The 17,021-nt window shown below is 51.9% G+C and overlaps 1 protein-coding gene and 1 pseudogene across 1 annotated transcript in view; both read left to right on the top strand.

The window, feature by feature from the left end:
• Positions 1–4,510, top strand: part of ELN (elastin) — a 32,671-nt gene extending 28,161 nt beyond the window's left edge. The window contains exons 31-36 of the mRNA XM_061153414.1: positions 630–668; positions 883–936; positions 1,276–1,320; positions 1,673–1,699; positions 2,353–2,403; positions 3,488–4,510. Coding sequence (XP_061009397.1) covers positions 630–668; positions 883–936; positions 1,276–1,320; positions 1,673–1,699; positions 2,353–2,403; positions 3,488–3,531 — 260 coding nt within the window. The 3' untranslated portion in view covers positions 3,532–4,510. The remainder of the gene's footprint in view (positions 1–629; positions 669–882; positions 937–1,275; positions 1,321–1,672; positions 1,700–2,352; positions 2,404–3,487) is intronic.
• Positions 3,614–4,510, top strand: LOC133063712 (uncharacterized; annotated as a pseudogene).
• Positions 4,511–17,021: the final 12,511 nt, after the last annotated feature.

Below are 17,021 nucleotides of genomic sequence, written 5' to 3'. Positions count from 1 at the left end.
AGAGTCTGCCTACAATGCAGAAGACATGGGTTCGATCCCTGGGTCGAGAAGACCCCCTGGAGGAGGAAATGGCAACCCACTCCAGTATCCTTGCCCGGGAAATCCCACGGACAGCGGAGCCTGACGGGCTATAGCCTACGGGCTCGCAAAGAGTCAGACTGAGCGAGTGAGCACAGAGCAGGCTTAGTGAGGGCTGCTCCTTGCGGCCAGGTGTCCCAATCTCTCCCTCCCTCTCTCTCTCAACTCGCCCAACCACCTCCAGTGGAGGTTCATTAGGATAGTGATGGTTATGCCCACTTTCCAGAGAAGGAAAGCAAAGCCTGCAGGGAAATTCCTTGCCCAAAGTCTCTGCCATCATGGCGGACCTTGTGTCAACGTCTCTCTCTCGGGTCATCATTGTGTCTCTGACCCAGCCTGAAGTTTCTTACCCCGTGTGCTCCACAAGTCCGGCCACACCGTAGGAGCTTAATAAAGATTTCTGGAAAGATGGATGAATAAAGGAGGGGTGGAGGGATGGTGGAAGGATGAGTCAGTGGGCAGGTTGCAGATTGATGGCAGTGGTCAGGAGGAGGACACGACTCTGGGAGGGAGAAGATATTCCTAAGCCCTCCTGCTCCCCATCTTTCCAGGTGTGTCTCCAGCTGCAGCTGCTAAAGCAGCCAAATTTGGTGAGTTGCTCCCACTGCCCCCTGCCGAGCCTAGGCCTGCAAGCTGCTTATACCCCACCCCCACTGCCTTGTCCATGAACCAGCTCAGGCCTCAGTCCTGCTCACAATACCAGTGAAGGATCCTTCCTGGAAATCCCATCCCCAGACCCCGGAGAGGAAGCTCAGGGCCCCTTACATTGTGCCTCGTCCTGACCCCTACCTGCCCTCGTCTCAGGTGCCGCTGGCCTTGCTGGTGTCCTAGGAGCCGGCCGGCCATTCCCAGTTGGAGGTAGGGGCCGCCTCTGCTGTGAGATCCGCAGCTGAGCCTGGCTGGCTAGCAGTGGGAACACCGGGCCTGCATCAGCACAGGGACCCGAGAGAGAGGGTGGAGGGGACAGTCAGGGGAAGGCCTCAGGGCTGGGGGGACGCGTGGGCCTCCGACACCAGGCTGATGAGGCTTTGTTAAGAAAGCTGCTTTGCCAGTGGGGAAGGGGCAGTGGGAGGAGGTGATCTTAGGTGGAGAGGAGTAGGTGGCCAGGCAGAGGTGGGTTCCAGGGTCCCATCGCATCCCACCCCACCCCACCCCACGCCCCCACACCCCCACGCCAACCCCAAACCCCTCCTGCAGGAGTTGCAGCAAGGCCTGGCTTCGGACTGTCTCCTATTTTCCCAGGTACGGCCAGGCGCCCCAGCCCTGGGCCCCAGCCCTCCTCTTCCCCTGCCCAGAAGGGCTGAGCCAGGCTACAGAGTAGGGGGGGGTCCCACATCCTTAGATTGCACAGAGCTGGGCCTCCTCTTCTCTTCCTCCCATGCCACCTCAGGGAGCATCGGATTTTACAAAACATCACGTTCAGATGAGACAAGCTGAGGTTCAGAGAGCACCCAGGGTAACACAGTCACTGGCAGGGCCCCCGACGCCCCAGCCCAGACCTGGGCCCCTCTCAGACGAGGCCCACGCTGCCGGGGAGGGCTTGGTGGGCTCCCTAGAGGCGCACACCCTCACCACCCCTCTGCTTGCCTTGCAGGTGGAGCCGGGGGCCTGGGAGTTGGTGGTGAGTCTACCAATTTCACAAGTCGGGGCCCCATTTCAAGCAGGGGCCTGAGCTCCTTCGCAGTGTGTGGGGGGGTGGGGGGAGCAGGTCCATCCTATTGAGGGAATGGCTAGTGCAGCCACAGCCCTGGGCTGGCCTTCTGGTATGGGGCCTTGACGGAGCCCGCAGGAGAATCGCCGAAGCTGAAAAAGTCAGCCTTGGGGTGTGGGAACCCCAATTCCTAGAGCTCCCAGCCTGGCACTTGACTGGGCATCAGGAGTAAGACGGGGACCTGGGTCACCCAAGGTCTTAGGGTCTAACCAGAGAGGTTGACAAGGTCCCATAGAAGAGGAAAGATACTGTTGGGTAAGAACGGGGCCTATTCAAGCAGGTGGTCAAGGAGGCTGAGCCTGGAGTTCCTCAATGGTGGGGGGTGAGGCTGTCCCTGGGAAATGTGGCCTGGGGTCTGACTGTGGTGGGAGGGGCTGCCACAGAGCTGCTCAGACCCCCACATGCTGCAAGGAACAAGGCTGGACGGGAGGGTCAGGCTGGGGGCAGAGAGGCCTTCGGAACCTGCAGCTGCAGGGTTGGAGGCGCATGGGTGGGGCAGGGGGTGGTCTGGTCGAGGTGGGGAAGCCTGGCCACCTCCCCAACCCCTTGCCTTCCCTCCACAGGCAAACCTCCCAAGGCCTTCGGAGGGGCCCTGGGAGCCCTGGGATTCCAAGGTGAGTAGACTCTGCCCCTGGAAGAGGGCGGTGGGGGGTGGGGGGGGACAGCCTGGAGGAGGGGGCGGCATGTCAGACGAGGCCCGGCAGGGAGGCCAGGGGTGGGGGAGCTGGACCCCTTACCCACTGCCTCTGCTGTCTCCGAAACAGATCCTCAGAGCTGAGAGCGGGCCAGGGACCCTCCTGGCTCTCCCAGGCCAGGCTTGGCAAGCCCTCCCTGCCTGGTACCCACACCCGCACTCCTGCCAGGAGAAGCGGAGAGAAAGAAAAGGGAGGGGGAGGAGGAGGGGCTGGGAGGGACAGAGGAGAGAGAGGATGGAGGTGACACAGGAGCCCTGGTGTCAGGGAACTGGAGGGGTAGACCCCGCAGAGGTCCTGGAGCCACGCCCTTGCTCCAAGGGGCAGACGTGCGTCTGGCAGTGTCTGATCACCACCCTCAAGGCCTGTCCCAACGATGTGGGAAAGGGACTCAGAGAAGCCCCAGCTAGCTCCACCCTGGCAGCCGCTCAGGCTGTGGATTCCCTTCCACCCGCACCTGCTTCCCAACCGCCCAGACGAGGCAGCCCAGGGAGAGGCAGAGGCCAGAGCAGCCTGACCTCATTCAAGGCGCCCAGCTCTCAGTCGGGCACCGGCTGGTGCTTGTGGCCCGTGACCCTGCTCGCTTTCCCGAAAAACACCGTGGATGAGCTCGGCAGAGAGATGGCGTCTCTACCACTAGGCAGCTCGCTGCCACCAGGTGGCGGTAACGAGCCACACCGCGCTCCTGCAGGGGTAGGCGCTGGTCCAGGCCCCACTCACTCGACCCTGGGGGCTTGATGGTTTGAAACGAGGTTAACCAGTCAGATCCTCCCCAGGAGAGGACAGGAGCCCTGCTACCATCCACTTGCCCAGTGGGAGTTTGCCCAATGAAAGGGCGCGGAGTTTGGCCTGGGGTGGTGGCCGGGCTTCCCCCTGGCTTCCTGGAGCCTCTGTTTCCCATGCTGATGATGCGGATGTGAGAAGAGCTTGGGGCTGGGCAGAGTGGACAAGGGCTTGAGCCCAAGCGGCCAGGACTGACTGTGGGGTGTGCCTCCCCCGCACCCAGGTGGGGCCTGCCTGGGGAAAGCCTGCGGCCGGAAGAGAAAGTGAGCCCCCCGGGACCCCTGACTCACGACCTCATCAACGTTGGTGCTACTGCTTCGTGGAGAATGTAAACCCTCTGTGACCCCAACCCTCTTCCCCACGCCCCCCCCAAGCTCCCACCCCGGGTGGGAACGGGGCAGGCCGGGCGGCCTTGGACATCCACAGGGCAAGGAGGCAAGAGAGTGGTGGCCAAGCGGGCCCCGGGAGGCCCCCCTCCTTCAGAGGCACGGGCTGGGTGGGCTTGGCCCCCTGCCCGCACGCCCTTCCCACCCAGGAACTCCCCCTTCACATGCTCTCCATCTCTAGGGGGACTTGGTGCTACACGCTGGTGCTTTCACTCTTCCTGCGGGGAGGGAGGAGGGAAGGGCAGCCCCTTAGGGAACCCCCTCCCTGGGGCTCCTCTGAAGATGGTGCAGACACTTCCTGGGCAGTCTCGCCTCCCCCTGCCCACCAGGACCCACTTCTGGCTGCGGTCCAGTTGGTACCCAAGCATCGAAACCCTCACGCTGGATTGGGTCACGCCATCTCTTGGCCTCCTTGGCCCCCCTTTCCCCGACCCATTGCTGTTCCCCATGTCCGAAGACTCCCCCCCACCCTGTATTGGAAACAGCCCTCTTGCTCTTGTGGAATTCATCCGCCCGTCTGTCCATCCGTCCGTCCATCCTTGCCCTGGTTTGGCCGCCCGGCACCCCTAGCTGGCTGGGCGCCCCCATCATCGACTCGGTTAACCTGTCATGGCAGCCTGGGCCCAGCCTCCACCCCATCGCACACACCCCTATGAAGGGGCCCCGAGCCTCTGGGTGTGAGGAGCTGTACCAGCCGGGGCCACAGGAATCTCCCCCCCAACCTGGGTCTCCCCCCACGCAGTACTGTATCCCCGTCCCCTCCTCGAGCCACTGTACTTCAGAGCATTTCTCCCCTGCCCCGCCCATCTCTATGTGTCTCGCTGTGATAGATCAATAAATATTTTATTTTTTGTCCTGGACATTTGGGGATTATTTTTGATTGTTGATGTTCTCCTTTCCTTTCACTTGTGTGGTTTATGGAAAAAACAAACAAACAAACAAAAAACCTTTTTTTTTTTCTGATATGGGGAGCTATATCCTCATTAGAAAATTCACTTTAATCACTTTGGTATAACTCTGGATGAAACACACATTTAAAAAAAATAAGAGAATTAACTGCTTCAGAAAAGACTAATAAATGAAAACCTTTTAAAGGAAACTGTGTCTTGGCCTCCTTTGTAAGCTCTCATCTGCCTTCAGTTCTCGGTCCAGGTAGGGAATAGGGCCCGGCCTTGGGGAACCTTGGGTCTTCCCAGGTGGCGCTTGGTGGTAAAGAATCTACCTGCCAGTGCAGGAGATGCCAGAGACACACATTCGATCCCTGGGTGGGGAAGATCCCCTGGAGAAGGGAATGGCGACCCACTCCAGTATTCTTGCCTGGAGCATCCCAGGGACAGAGAAGCCGGGCGGGCTACAGACCATGGGGTCGCAAAGAGTCAGACACGACTGAGCGACTAACGCTTTCATTTTCACACTTTTACCAAAATCATCTGCCATTGACTTCTGGTGAAAGGATCCTTCTTCAAGTTCAGCCTGTCCTTTAAAAACAATAATCCCTTTTAGGGGAAGCAGGGCAGCCAGTCGGACACACTCATCCCTCCGAGGAGATGGGATCACCCAGACACACATTCCCCAGCCCTCACCCCTCAGGCCCAGGTCCTTGGCCTCTGGATGCTGCAGCTGCAACTGCAGCTGGATGGCCGGAGGAAACAAAAATGACCCTTCTGTCCAGACCAAACCTTGACCTCGGTGAACAGCCAAGAGAGAAGAAATGCTCCAACCGAAGAAAAACAGAAGCCTGTTTCCCTCTCCACATCCCCTCACTGTCACACCTGGCATAAGGCACCACAACATAACAGATGACACCCTGCTGGCTCAACAGGAGACTGAGTACCACCCTTGACTGCACCCGCTCCCCAGGGCCATCCCCCTCCCCTCGTGGACACCCATCCATCTAGTATGAGGATGCCCACCCCACCCCCCCACCCCCCACCCCCGTCCCGGAGCCCACCCCTCCCTTCTAGACCACTCTGGGTACCAGATTCCAAACTTCCCTCCCCACACCACCAAGTCCACTTCCAGGGCCCACGTGGCCTCGCATCCGTCCTCCCCGGAGAGAACCCCAGGGGCAGTGGGTACCCGGGGAAGCCACAAGGGCGGAGGGAGGAGCTGTGTCGGGAGTACGGGTGGGGTCTGCCCGTGTAGACGCTAGTATCCGCACATCTGAGCACAAGGGCCCTCCCGCTGCCAGGAGTCTGGCTGGAAAGACGCGGGGGTGGGGCGATGCTCAGGGACCCAGTCCTGGAGGACAGCAGAGACAGGAAGCAATTTACCAGGCCCAGAATAGCACGGAGAGTAGGGAGGGTCAGGCCTCTCAGGGAGGAAGAGCAGCCCTCTGAAGGCCCGCAGCGCCTGGCTGGAGCGGGCAGAGCCCCGGAAAAATGGAGGAGGGGTCAGAAGGGGGTAGGGGGTACATTCGCAGAGACCACAAGGAGCTGCAGTGACCGTCAGTGAGGAGGGACAACCTGCCCAAGAGCAGTGGCAAACGAGATCCATTCATCACTTATTTGTTCATCGAGAAGATCCCTTGCTCATTCTTCCACAAGCTCTCCAGACTCTGAAATTTGGCCGGCTCCAGCATTCAGCCCTGGGGCCCCCCTGCTTTGGTTTCTCATAATTTATGGCTTTAAATACCATATGTGCATTAGCAGTTCCCAAACTGATTCCTCCAGCACAGACCTCTCCCCTGAACTCTGGACTTGCACGTTCACAGCCAGTTCCTAACATCCCCACCTGAAAGTCTCATAACCTGAGTAGCATGGGTTCCCCCCTCCCACCCCCCACCATAACCTGCTCTCCCCTGCCCCTCCCCACCTTCCCCATCTCAGTTCCAGGGGTTCAGGCAGCAGCTTAGGAATCCTCCTCTCCTCCCATTTCACACACCAAATTCACCAGCAAACCCCGGGGCACCACCTTCAGAGGGTGACCCAACCACCCCTCCCAACCTCCAGGGTCCAGGTCCTTGTCCACAGTGACTCTTGCCTAGACGACTCACAAGGCTTCCAAACTGGGCTTCCCCATCCTGACCTGGCTCCTTTTCAGCCTTCTCTTCACGCAGCAGCCAAAACAATCCTTTTAAAACAGAAAGTCAGCTCAGGTCATGCATCTGCTCAAAATCCTGCAGTGGCTGCCGTCTGCCCAATCCAGAGCCCTGCCGTGGCCGAGGAGCCCCTTACCTGAATTGGACCAGCTGTTCTGATCGCGCGTCCTGCTACCTGGCCCCCTGCCGGCCACCCAGTTACCCTGCCCTGTCCCCACTCCTCGCGGGCAGTGGCCACCCCCTCTCCGGCCACCACCTCTGCTGTCTCCCCTGTCCCAGAACGTCCTTCCCTCCGCTATCAATGTGCTTGGCGTCCTCACCTCCTTCAGGTCTTGACTCAAATGTCACCTTCTCAGAAGGTGCTTCCCTGACCCTGTTTCTGAAATTGCAAACTCTAGGGAATTGCCTGGTGGTCCAGGGGCTGCCCTGGTAACTCAGCTGGTAAAAAATCTGCCTGCAGTGCGGGAAACCCCAGTTCAATTCCTGGGTCAGGAAGATCTGCTGGAGAAGGGATAGTATTCTTGGACTTCCCTGGTGACCCAGCTGGTAAAGAATCTGCCTGCAATGTGGGAGACCTGAGTTTGATCCCTGGGTTGGGAAGATCCCCTGGAGAAGGGAGTGGCTACCCACTCCAATATTCTGGCCTGGAGAATTCTATGGACTGTGCAGGCCATGGGGTTGCAAAGAGTCAGACACGACTGAGCGACTTTCACTTTCTTTTCCAGCGGTTAGGGCTTCCCAGGTGGCGCTAGTGGTAAAGAACCCACCTGCCAAAGCAGGAGACATGAGCCCTCAGGACTGAAGCAACCAAAGTGGTTAGGACTCCTGACTTTCACTGCTGAGGGCAAAGGTTCAGTCCCTGATTGGGGAACTGAGATTCCACAAACTGCACAAAATACATGTATTAGTTAATTAAATAAAATTGCAAACTATACCTTCCTCCAACACGAGCCCTGCCTTCTCTTTTCTCCAGGCACCCGTGACCAACGCCCACTGTCCTGCCACGGTGTAACACAGTACACTTTGCTGTTGTTGTTTAGTCATTATATCGTGTCCGACTCTTCGAGACCCCATGGACTGCAGCCCGCCAGGCTGCTCTGTCCATGGGATTTCTCAGGCAAGAATCCTGGAGTGGGTTGCCATTTCCTTCTGCAGGGGATCTTCCTGATCCAGGGATGGAATCCACGTCTCCTGCGTTGGCAGACCGATTCTTTACCACAGAGTCACCAGGGAAGCCCATTGTACACTTTGCTTCTTTGTTGCTTGTCTGACTATCCACACCAGAATGCAACTCCCTGAGGATAAACCTTGTTGTAAGGACAAAAGAGATTAAACTCCCTGCTTTCACTAGTTATACACGCTGGGCGAGAGACGGTGATTTAGTTGCTAAGTTATAGGTGACTCGAGACCCCCATGGACTGTAGCCTGCCAGGCTCCTCTGTTCATGGGATTCTCCAGGCAAGAATACTGTGCCAGGCTGATAATTGTCTCAAAGAGACCTGGGTCCTAATCCCTGAAACCTTGTAAATATCACTGTTAGTAGTGTATTCAGGCTGCCATAGCAAAGTGCCACAGGCTGCAAAAATTTATTTTCTCACAGTTCTGGAGGCTGGAAGTCCAAGATCAAGGTGTCCGCAGGGCCAGTTTCTCCTAAGGCCTCTCTCCTCGGCATGCAGGTGGCCACCTTTTACCTGGGTCCTTGCATGGTCTTCCCTTTGTGCATATATGTCGCCTAACCTCCTCTTCTTATAAGGACATCAGTCACAGTGGATTTGAGCCCATTCTGACGAACTATTTTTATTTTAATTCTTGTATTCTTTTCATTTTTTGTGTTTTTTTTTTTCAGTATTGATTTATTTGGCTGCACCGGGTCTTAGTTGCCGTGTGAGGGCTCTTAGTTGTGGCATGGGGGAATCTCAGTTCCCTGACCAGGAATCGAACCTGGGCCCCCTACATTGGGAGCGTGGAGTCTTAGCCACTGGGCCGCCAGGGAAGTCCCTGATGACCTCATTTTAAGCTAATCGCCTCTTTAAAGATTCTATCTCCAGACACAGTGACATTCTGAGATGCTGGGGGTTGGGACTTCGACATACGAATTTTAAGGGGACATGGATTTTAAGCCCGTGGCAGCTACCTCATATGAAAAAAGAACTTTTGTAGATGTAATTAAGAATCTTGAGATGAGGATATTATCTTGATGGGCCCTAAATGCCATCACAAGTATCCTTAAAAGAAGCTGGGAGACTTGTATGCCAACAAATTGAATAACCTCCAAGAAATGAATAAATTCCTAAAAACACACAATCTGCCAAGACTAAATGGTGAAAAAAATAGAAAATCTGAACAGACTAATGGCAAGAAAGAATGAATCAGTAATCAATCCTCCCAACAAAGAAAAGCCGGGACCAGATGGTTTCACTGGTGAATTCTACCAAATATTTAAAGAAGAATTTATACCAATTCTCCTGAAACTCTTCCAAAAGACTGAAGAGGAGAAACAGATCCAAGTTCATTCTAAGAGGCCAGCATTACCCTGATACCATTTCATTACTCTGAAAGTCAGACAAAGATACCACAAGAAGAGAAAACTACAGAGAAATGACATGAGCAAGGTGGCAGAATAGGAGGTCTTCAGCCCACATACCCTCACAGAAACAAGCCTGAAATTCACCCAGAACCTCAAAAGACCCCAAACAGTCAAAACAGTCTTGAACAAGAAGAATAAAGCTGGAAGCATCACTCTTCCTGACTTCAAAATATTACAAAGCTACAGTAATAGAGAGAAAGAGAGAGTCCAGTGGAACAGAACAGAGTCCAGAAATAAACCCATGCATTTATGATCGACTAATCAACAAGGGTACCAAAAACACACAACGGGGTAAGGATAGTCTCTTCAATAAATGGTGCTTGAAGAAACTGAATATCCAGATGAAGAAGAAGGAGGGTGAACCCCCATCTCACACCGTACACAAAAATCAACTCCAAATGGATTAAAGACAACTGTAAGGCCTGAAACTATAAAACATTAGAAGAAAATAAACATAGAGAAGAAAAACATATTAGAAGAAAACATAGAGGAAAAGCTTCCTGACACTGGTCTGGGCAACAATTTTTTTGGATAAGACTCCAGGAGCACAGATGACAAAAGCAAAAATGAACAAGTGGGATGGTATTAAACTAAAAAGCTTTCTCACAGAAGAGGAATCCATCAACAAAGTGAAGAGACCACCTACGAAATGGGAGAAAATATTTGTGGATCATACCTTTGATATAGGTGAATATCCAAAATGTATTTGAAACTTAAGCAACTCAAAAATCTTTTTTTAAAAACCCAATTTTTTTTAAATATGCAAATTAATTTAATTTTGTCTTAGTTGTTAGTTTTTCTTTTTCTTTTTTTTTAATTAGTTGGAGGCTAATTACTTCACAACATTTCAGTGGGTTTTGTCATACATTGGTATGAATCAGCCATAGATTTACACGTATTCCCCATCCCGATCCCCCCTCCCACCTCCCTCTCCACCCGATTCCTCTGGGTCTTCCCAGTGCACCAGGCCGGAGCACTTGTCTCGTGCATCCCACCTGGGCTGGTGACCTGTTTCACCATAGATAGTATACATGCTGTTCTTTTGAAATATCCCACCCTCACCTTCTCCCACAGAGTTCAAAAGTCTGTTCTGTATTTCTGTGTCTCTTTTTCTGTAAAAACCCAATTTTTTAAAAATAGGCAAAAAATCTGAGCAGACATTTCTCAGGAGAATGGATCTAAGTGACCATTCGGTAAATGAAAAGGTGCTCAGCATCACTAATCATCAGGTGATGCAAATACAAATCAAAACCACAATGAGATATCACCCCTTTCCTGTTAGAATGGTTTATTATCAAAAAACAAAAGATAACAAGCGTGGGAGAGGATGTGGAGAAAAGGGAACCCTTGTATACTGCTAGTGGGAATGTAAGTTGGGACAGCCGTAATGGAGAAAAATATGGAGGTTCCTCGAAAAAATTAAAAATAAGGATTTCACCGGTGGCGCAATGGATAAGAATCCACTAGTGGATCGAAGCCTAGTCTGGGAAGATTCCACATGCCTTGGAGCCCGTACTCTAAAGCCCACGATCCACAACTACTGAAGTCCGTGTGCTTAGAGCCTGTGCTCCCCAGCAAGAAAAGTCACTACTAAGAGAAGCCTGTGTGCCGCAATAAAGAATAGCCCCTCTTGGCCTCAACTAGAGAAAGCCCTGGCACGGCAACGAAGACTCATCGCAATCAAAAACAAATAAATACATAAATAAAAATAGAACTATCATATGACTCAGCAATTTCACTTACGTGTATATAAGCAAAGAAAATGAAATCACCGTCTTGAAGAGATGTTTGCCCTCCCATGTTTATAGCAGCAGTATCCACATCAGCCAAGATATGGAAACAACATTGTTGTTTCCAACAACGGATGAATAAAGAAAGAAAATGTGTTGTATATCTACTGTGGAGTATTATTCAGCCTTAAAAAGGAAGGAAACCCTAAAAATAAATAAAGGAAGGAAATCCTGTCATGTGCTACCACATGGAGGAACCTAGATGACACCTTGCTGCATGAAAAGCCCGTCACAAGGGAAATTCTGTACCATCCCACTTGGATGAAGCCTCTAAAGCAGTCAAATTCATGGGAAAAGAGTGTAGAATGGTGGTCACCAGGGGCTGGGGGAGAGGGGGAAAGAAGATGGACTGTTTAATGGGCTCAGAGCTTCAGATTTGCAAGATGGAAAAGTTTTGCACTCTGTGATGATCTATATGGGAAAATAGTCTTGAAAAATTTTTGGCTATATGTGCATATATCACTGATTCACTTTACCGTACATCTGAAACCAATACAGTATTGTAAATCAACTATATTCCAAATAAATAAAGAAATAAAGGCATTTTTTTTTTCAAGTTTTGGGGAATTCCCTGGTGGTCTGGTGGTTAGGACTCTATGTGTCCACTGCAGGAGGCACAGGTTCGAGCCCTGGTCAGGGATCTAGAATCTGGCAAAAGGCACAGCCCCCCAAAAAATGAAAATTAAAGTTTTGGAGATCTGTTTCACAACAGTGTGAATGTACGGAGTTTACCCTGGAACAACATCCATTTCAGCTGGGAGTGTCCATTTATATGCAGATTTTTTTCAATAAATATAGTACCTGTATTTTCATTTTACAGGTCTTTAATGAAGTGTAGGGGAAAGTTTGTGTTCGAGTAGAGATCGCAATTTGCAGAATCAAAAGAACAGGGAGTTGAGTCCTGATTCTTTCCAGTTTCGGCTTCCTGGCCTGGGTGAGTCATCATCTATCAACTCTTTTGGTTTTAAGGCAGAGATAGCAGCGTGCAGATTTTACGACTGTGTGTGTGTGTGTCTCTGAGGTCAGCGGGAGTGGGCGAGATGGGGTGTTGGTGGGCCTAACTCCCTGAATTGTTCAAGCATCAACTGTACTTAAACCTCTGAAATGTACACTTAAAAATGGTCAAGATGATTAATTTATACTATGTGTGCTTTTTTAAAACACAATTTTAAAAGGAAAAGAAGCCGGAAAGGGAAAGGAACAGATCCTCCTCTAGAGACGCCGGAAGGTATGCAGCCCTTGATACTGGCCAGTGCAACTGAGTTGGGACTTCTGGCCTCTGGCACCGTGAGCACATTAATTTGTGACAGCAGCCACAGGAAACGAACACAGGGAAAAAACGATTAATTCTAACATCAGGCGAATCAGTGCTTACGGGGATCAAAAGCCAGGGAAGGAGATGGAGAGTGAGGAAGAATGTTAAGTCAGTTGGGATGGTTGGGGACACCTGATCTCAGGTGAGAAGCCCTGTGATGACCCCTTGCCTGGGAAGTTACAAGAGCAGAGAGGTGCACTGTGGTTATTGGAAAAAGAGAAAAGGAGAGAAGAAACAGGAGCAAAGAAGTAACCAGGGACTAGGTCCCCTAATGGCTGCAGTAAGAGTTTTGGATTTGAAAGTAAGGAAATGTCACACTTTGACCCACATGTGCAGAGGCTCTGGAGCATCATGGGGGAATAACTCGGGGGCAGTTGTACTGTACACCCAGCTAGACCAGGGAGGAGGGGGGTTGGAGGGAGAAGCGGTAGAAGTTTGGATCTACAGGGAACCAGTAAAATCTGCCAATAGGATTTGCTGATGGATCAGGTGCAGGTAAGCGTTAGTGGTAAAGAACCCACCTACCAATGCAGGAGATGTAAGAGATGCAGGTTTCAATCCCTGGATGGGGAAGATCCCCTGGAGGAGGAAGTGGCAACCCGCTCCAGTATTCTTGCCTGGAAAATCCCATGGACAGAGTAGCCTGGTAGGCTACAGTCCATGGTGTTGCAAAGATCTGGACACGACTGACTACACACACACGGGCACAAGAAAAGGAATAGGGAGAGAGAAGTTGAGGATGACTTCGAATTTTGGCTGAGCCACTAAAGGACAGGGGTATCATTTACTGAGATGAGAAACACTGAGGGAGGAACAGATCTGGGCACCAATTAAGAGCTCTAATCTGGATGCATGAGGTTTGAGGTGCCCATTCATCATCCAAGAGATGCCACAAAGATATTTGGGTCTTTGTGTCCACAGTTCAAGGAGAGGGTAGGGGAGTCACCGAGCCATGTGTCTGGGTGACGTCACACAGAGTAGGCAAGGAAGGGGCAGGCTGCATCTGACAGCAGGGATCACGTGATGCCAGCTCTCTGTTCCTCCCTAGGCTAGGACAGCTCAGGCTCTGGCCCCTGTCCTGGGTCACAGTCTCGGGCTCATCTTGTCGGTGTTCCTATGGAGCCTTTTGGCACCAGCTTGTGTTCAGCCAGGCCACAATTTGGCAATTTGGACAAATCCTAATCATTGACCTGGAGTAAAAGTGAAAGTGTTACTTGTTCAGTTCAGTCGCTCAGTCGTGTCAGACTCTTTGCGACATCCCATGGACTGCAGCACACCAGGCCTCCCTGTCCATCACCATCTCCCAGAGCTTGCTCAAACTCATGTCTATTGAGTCCGTGATGCCATCCAACTATCTCATCCTCTGTCATCCCCTTCTCCTTCAATCTTTCCCAGGATCAGGGTTTTTCCTATGAGTCAGTTCTTCGCATCAGGTGGCCAAAGTACTTGAGCTTCAGCTTCACCATCAGTCCTTCCAATGAATATTCAGGGTTAGTCGCTCAGTTGTGTCTAACTGTTTGCAACCCCATGGACTGTAGCCCACCAGGCTCCTCTGTCCATGGGATCCCCCAGGCAAGAATACTGGAGTGGGTTGCCATTCCCTTCTCCAGGGGATTGTCCCCACTCAGGGATCGAACCCAGGTCTCCTGCATTGGCGGCAAATTCTTTACCGTCTGAGCCACCAGACCTGGAGTAAGTCTTTCCCAAAGGGCTTTGGACCCCTAATCCCAAAACTTGTATCACAAACACGATCAGTAAAATATTTCTGAGCAAACACTACATATATATTTGCCAGTTGGATGGCAAATGGGTACCTAAAACTTAACACCTCCAAGCTAGAGATCTTAATTTGCACCCAAATTAATATTTGGGGAATTCTGTGGCAGTCCAGGGAATTTAGGACTCAGCACTTTTGCTGCTGGGGGCCCAGGTTCAATCCTTGGTAGGGAAACTAAAAGCCCATAATCTGTGTGGTGCAGCAAAAAAAAAAAAAAATTAATATTTGTTCCCCAACACACACACAGACATATTCACTTACAAATTACATACCTTATTGATTGTATAAATTATTTTAAAAATTCTCATCACATAACAATGCAAAAACAGAATTTAAGAAGAATATTCTAGAGATGAAAGTGAAAAGTGGAAGTGTTAGTTACTTAGTCATGTCCAACTCTTTGTGACCCTATGGACTAGAGAAGCCACCCAGGCTCCTCTAGTCCATGGAATTCTCCAAGCAAGAATACTGGAGTGAGTAGCCATCCCCTTCTCCAGAGGAATCTTCCTGACCTGGGATTAATCTGGGTCTCCTGCATTGCAAGCAGATTCTTTACCACTTGAGCCAGCAGGGAAACCCCTGGTTCTAAAGATGAAGTGAACAATATGTGAATACTTTTATTTATTAAAAGTAAAAAATTGCTTTGTTGCTTTCCGTTAAAAACAGACTTAACTTGGATGAGCAATGTGACTGAATATGTCAGATCTGATGAGCTGGTACTTGGTTTCACGGAAAAATGCGGCTGCCAAGGAACTCCAACAAGAGAGGGAAATGTCAGCTCTGTCTTCTCGTTCACCTTACAGCATCAGCATCATTTCATTCTCTGCTTTCTTTTCCAGAATCTTACACAGCCACAAGTCTCTTCTGTAACTGTTGGTTGTGTTAAAAATGAGTGATTGTCTTCTAGCTAACTGGGCACAGGCCCATGGCCCCTCCACTTCTCCCTTGGTAGCCCCCTGCACAGGGGGCCTCTCCCAAGCCCCTTCACCCAGGAGTACTAACTGCCGCCACATTGAGGCTGTGCCTGTCTTCATGGATTTCCCTGAACTCTGCCCAGTCCACTGTCAAATCTCCTTTATTAAACTCCACAGTAATCCCTGCTGACTGCTCCCGTTTCCTGTATCAGCCTGGACCCTGCCTGAATCGTACCCTGAAGGAAACCAACAAACAAGCAAAGACATTGCTGTCCAGCCTCTGAGGACCTACACACCTCCTTAAGACACTTTACTATAAGTACTTTAGGGCCATCTGGCCAGCACAGAGTGAGGACAAGCATCAACCTTGCATGTTAAGAAAGGAGGGAGGAGGAAGAAAGGAGGAAGGAAGGGGGGCAGGGAAGGAACAAGGAAGGAAAGGAGAAAAAGAAAGAAAGAAAAAGGGAGGGCGGGAAGAGAGAAGGAAGAAAAATTATGCTTCGTTTCCTCCCCCAGGTAGTTGTTTTGCACCCAGAGGTGACTGCCCCTCACATAGGCCACTGGACAAAGCCCTGGCCAGAGAAAATCTATACACGCTTAATGGCTGGAGTTGGAGCGTGAACAGCTCTGCCCCTTGTTCACTGGATGAACTTGGGTATGTGGGTCAACCTCTCCCCATATAGGCTCCCAGGCAGTGGGATGAAGTGGGAGGGTGGGCCTCGGAGAGACAGCTGTAGGCAGGGTGCTCCACACTTCCAGGGCTAGAAGGAGCACCTGCGCTGTGAAAGTGAAAGTGTTAGTCTCTCTCAGGCCTGTCTGACTCCTGGCGACCCCATGGACTGTATGTAGCCCGCCAGGCTCCTCTGTCTGTGGAATTCTCCAGGCAAGAATACTGGAGTGGGGAGACAGTGCCTTCTCTAGGGGATCTTCCCGACTCAGGGATCAAACCTGGATCTCCCACAATGCAGGCAGATTCTCTACATCTGAGCCACCCGTGAAGCCGGTGCTTTGGGGACCACCCGATTCCTCCGGCCACTTCTCTCAAAACCTTCCGTTTAGCAGTACTTCCTCCTGAACCCTGGGCAGGGTGGCGCCAGCCCCAGGGCTCTAGCCCTGGGAGGAGCAAATCCCCGGGCTCAGGTGTCACCGTCTCCCCCCCGGGCCTGAAACTTTAGCAGCCTGCCGAGCTGGTGAGGGCCTCACCTCTCCTCCCCACCTAGCACGCCACCTGCCCCTGGTGGGGCCAGCCCTCACTGCAGGCCTCGGAGAGGGAAAGGACCTGGCCGAGGCCCCTCCCTCAGGCAACTACTATGGACCTCAGGGTCGGTGCGACGTCTCTTTCCGGTCGGGTCCGGTTCTCAGCCTCCAGTGAGCAGGCCTGGATGAGACAGGCTCTGCGCAAGGAAACCAAGGCTCCTAATGCGGGCTTCTGGTTTTTCCAGTAGTCATGTATGGATGTGAGAGCTGAACCATAAGGAAGGCTGAGCGCCGAAAAATTGATCCTTTTGAACTGTGGTGTTGGAGAAGACTCTTGAGAGTCTCTTGGACAGCAAGAAGATCAAACCAGTCAACCCTAAAGGAAATCAGTCCTGAACATTCATTGGAAAGACTGATGCTGAAGCTGAGACTACAATACTTGGCCACCTGATGCGAAGAGCCGACTCATTAGAAAAGACCCCGATGCTGGGAAAGACTGACGACAGGAGGAGAAGGGGACGACAGAGGACGAAATGGTTGGATGGCATCACCGACTCAACGGACAGGAGTTCGAGCAAGCTCCGGGAGATGGTGAAGGACAAGGCAAGTCTGGCTGAGCTGCAGTCCATGGGGTCGCAAAGAGTCGGACACGACTGAGCGACTGAGCAACTGCGGCTTCCACACCCTCTAGGTTGCCGCATCAGAGCACACATCCCACCTAAGCCGCAGTTTTCGGATTCCCTGTCTTTGC

This window comes from Dama dama, chromosome 10 (assembly GCF_033118175.1).
Source record: "Dama dama isolate Ldn47 chromosome 10, ASM3311817v1, whole genome shotgun sequence".
In the NCBI taxonomy this organism is placed as follows: Eukaryota; Metazoa; Chordata; class Mammalia; order Artiodactyla; family Cervidae; genus Dama; species Dama dama.
Note: the sequence above shows the minus strand (reverse complement) of the source record. Positions and strands in the feature narration are given on the sequence as shown.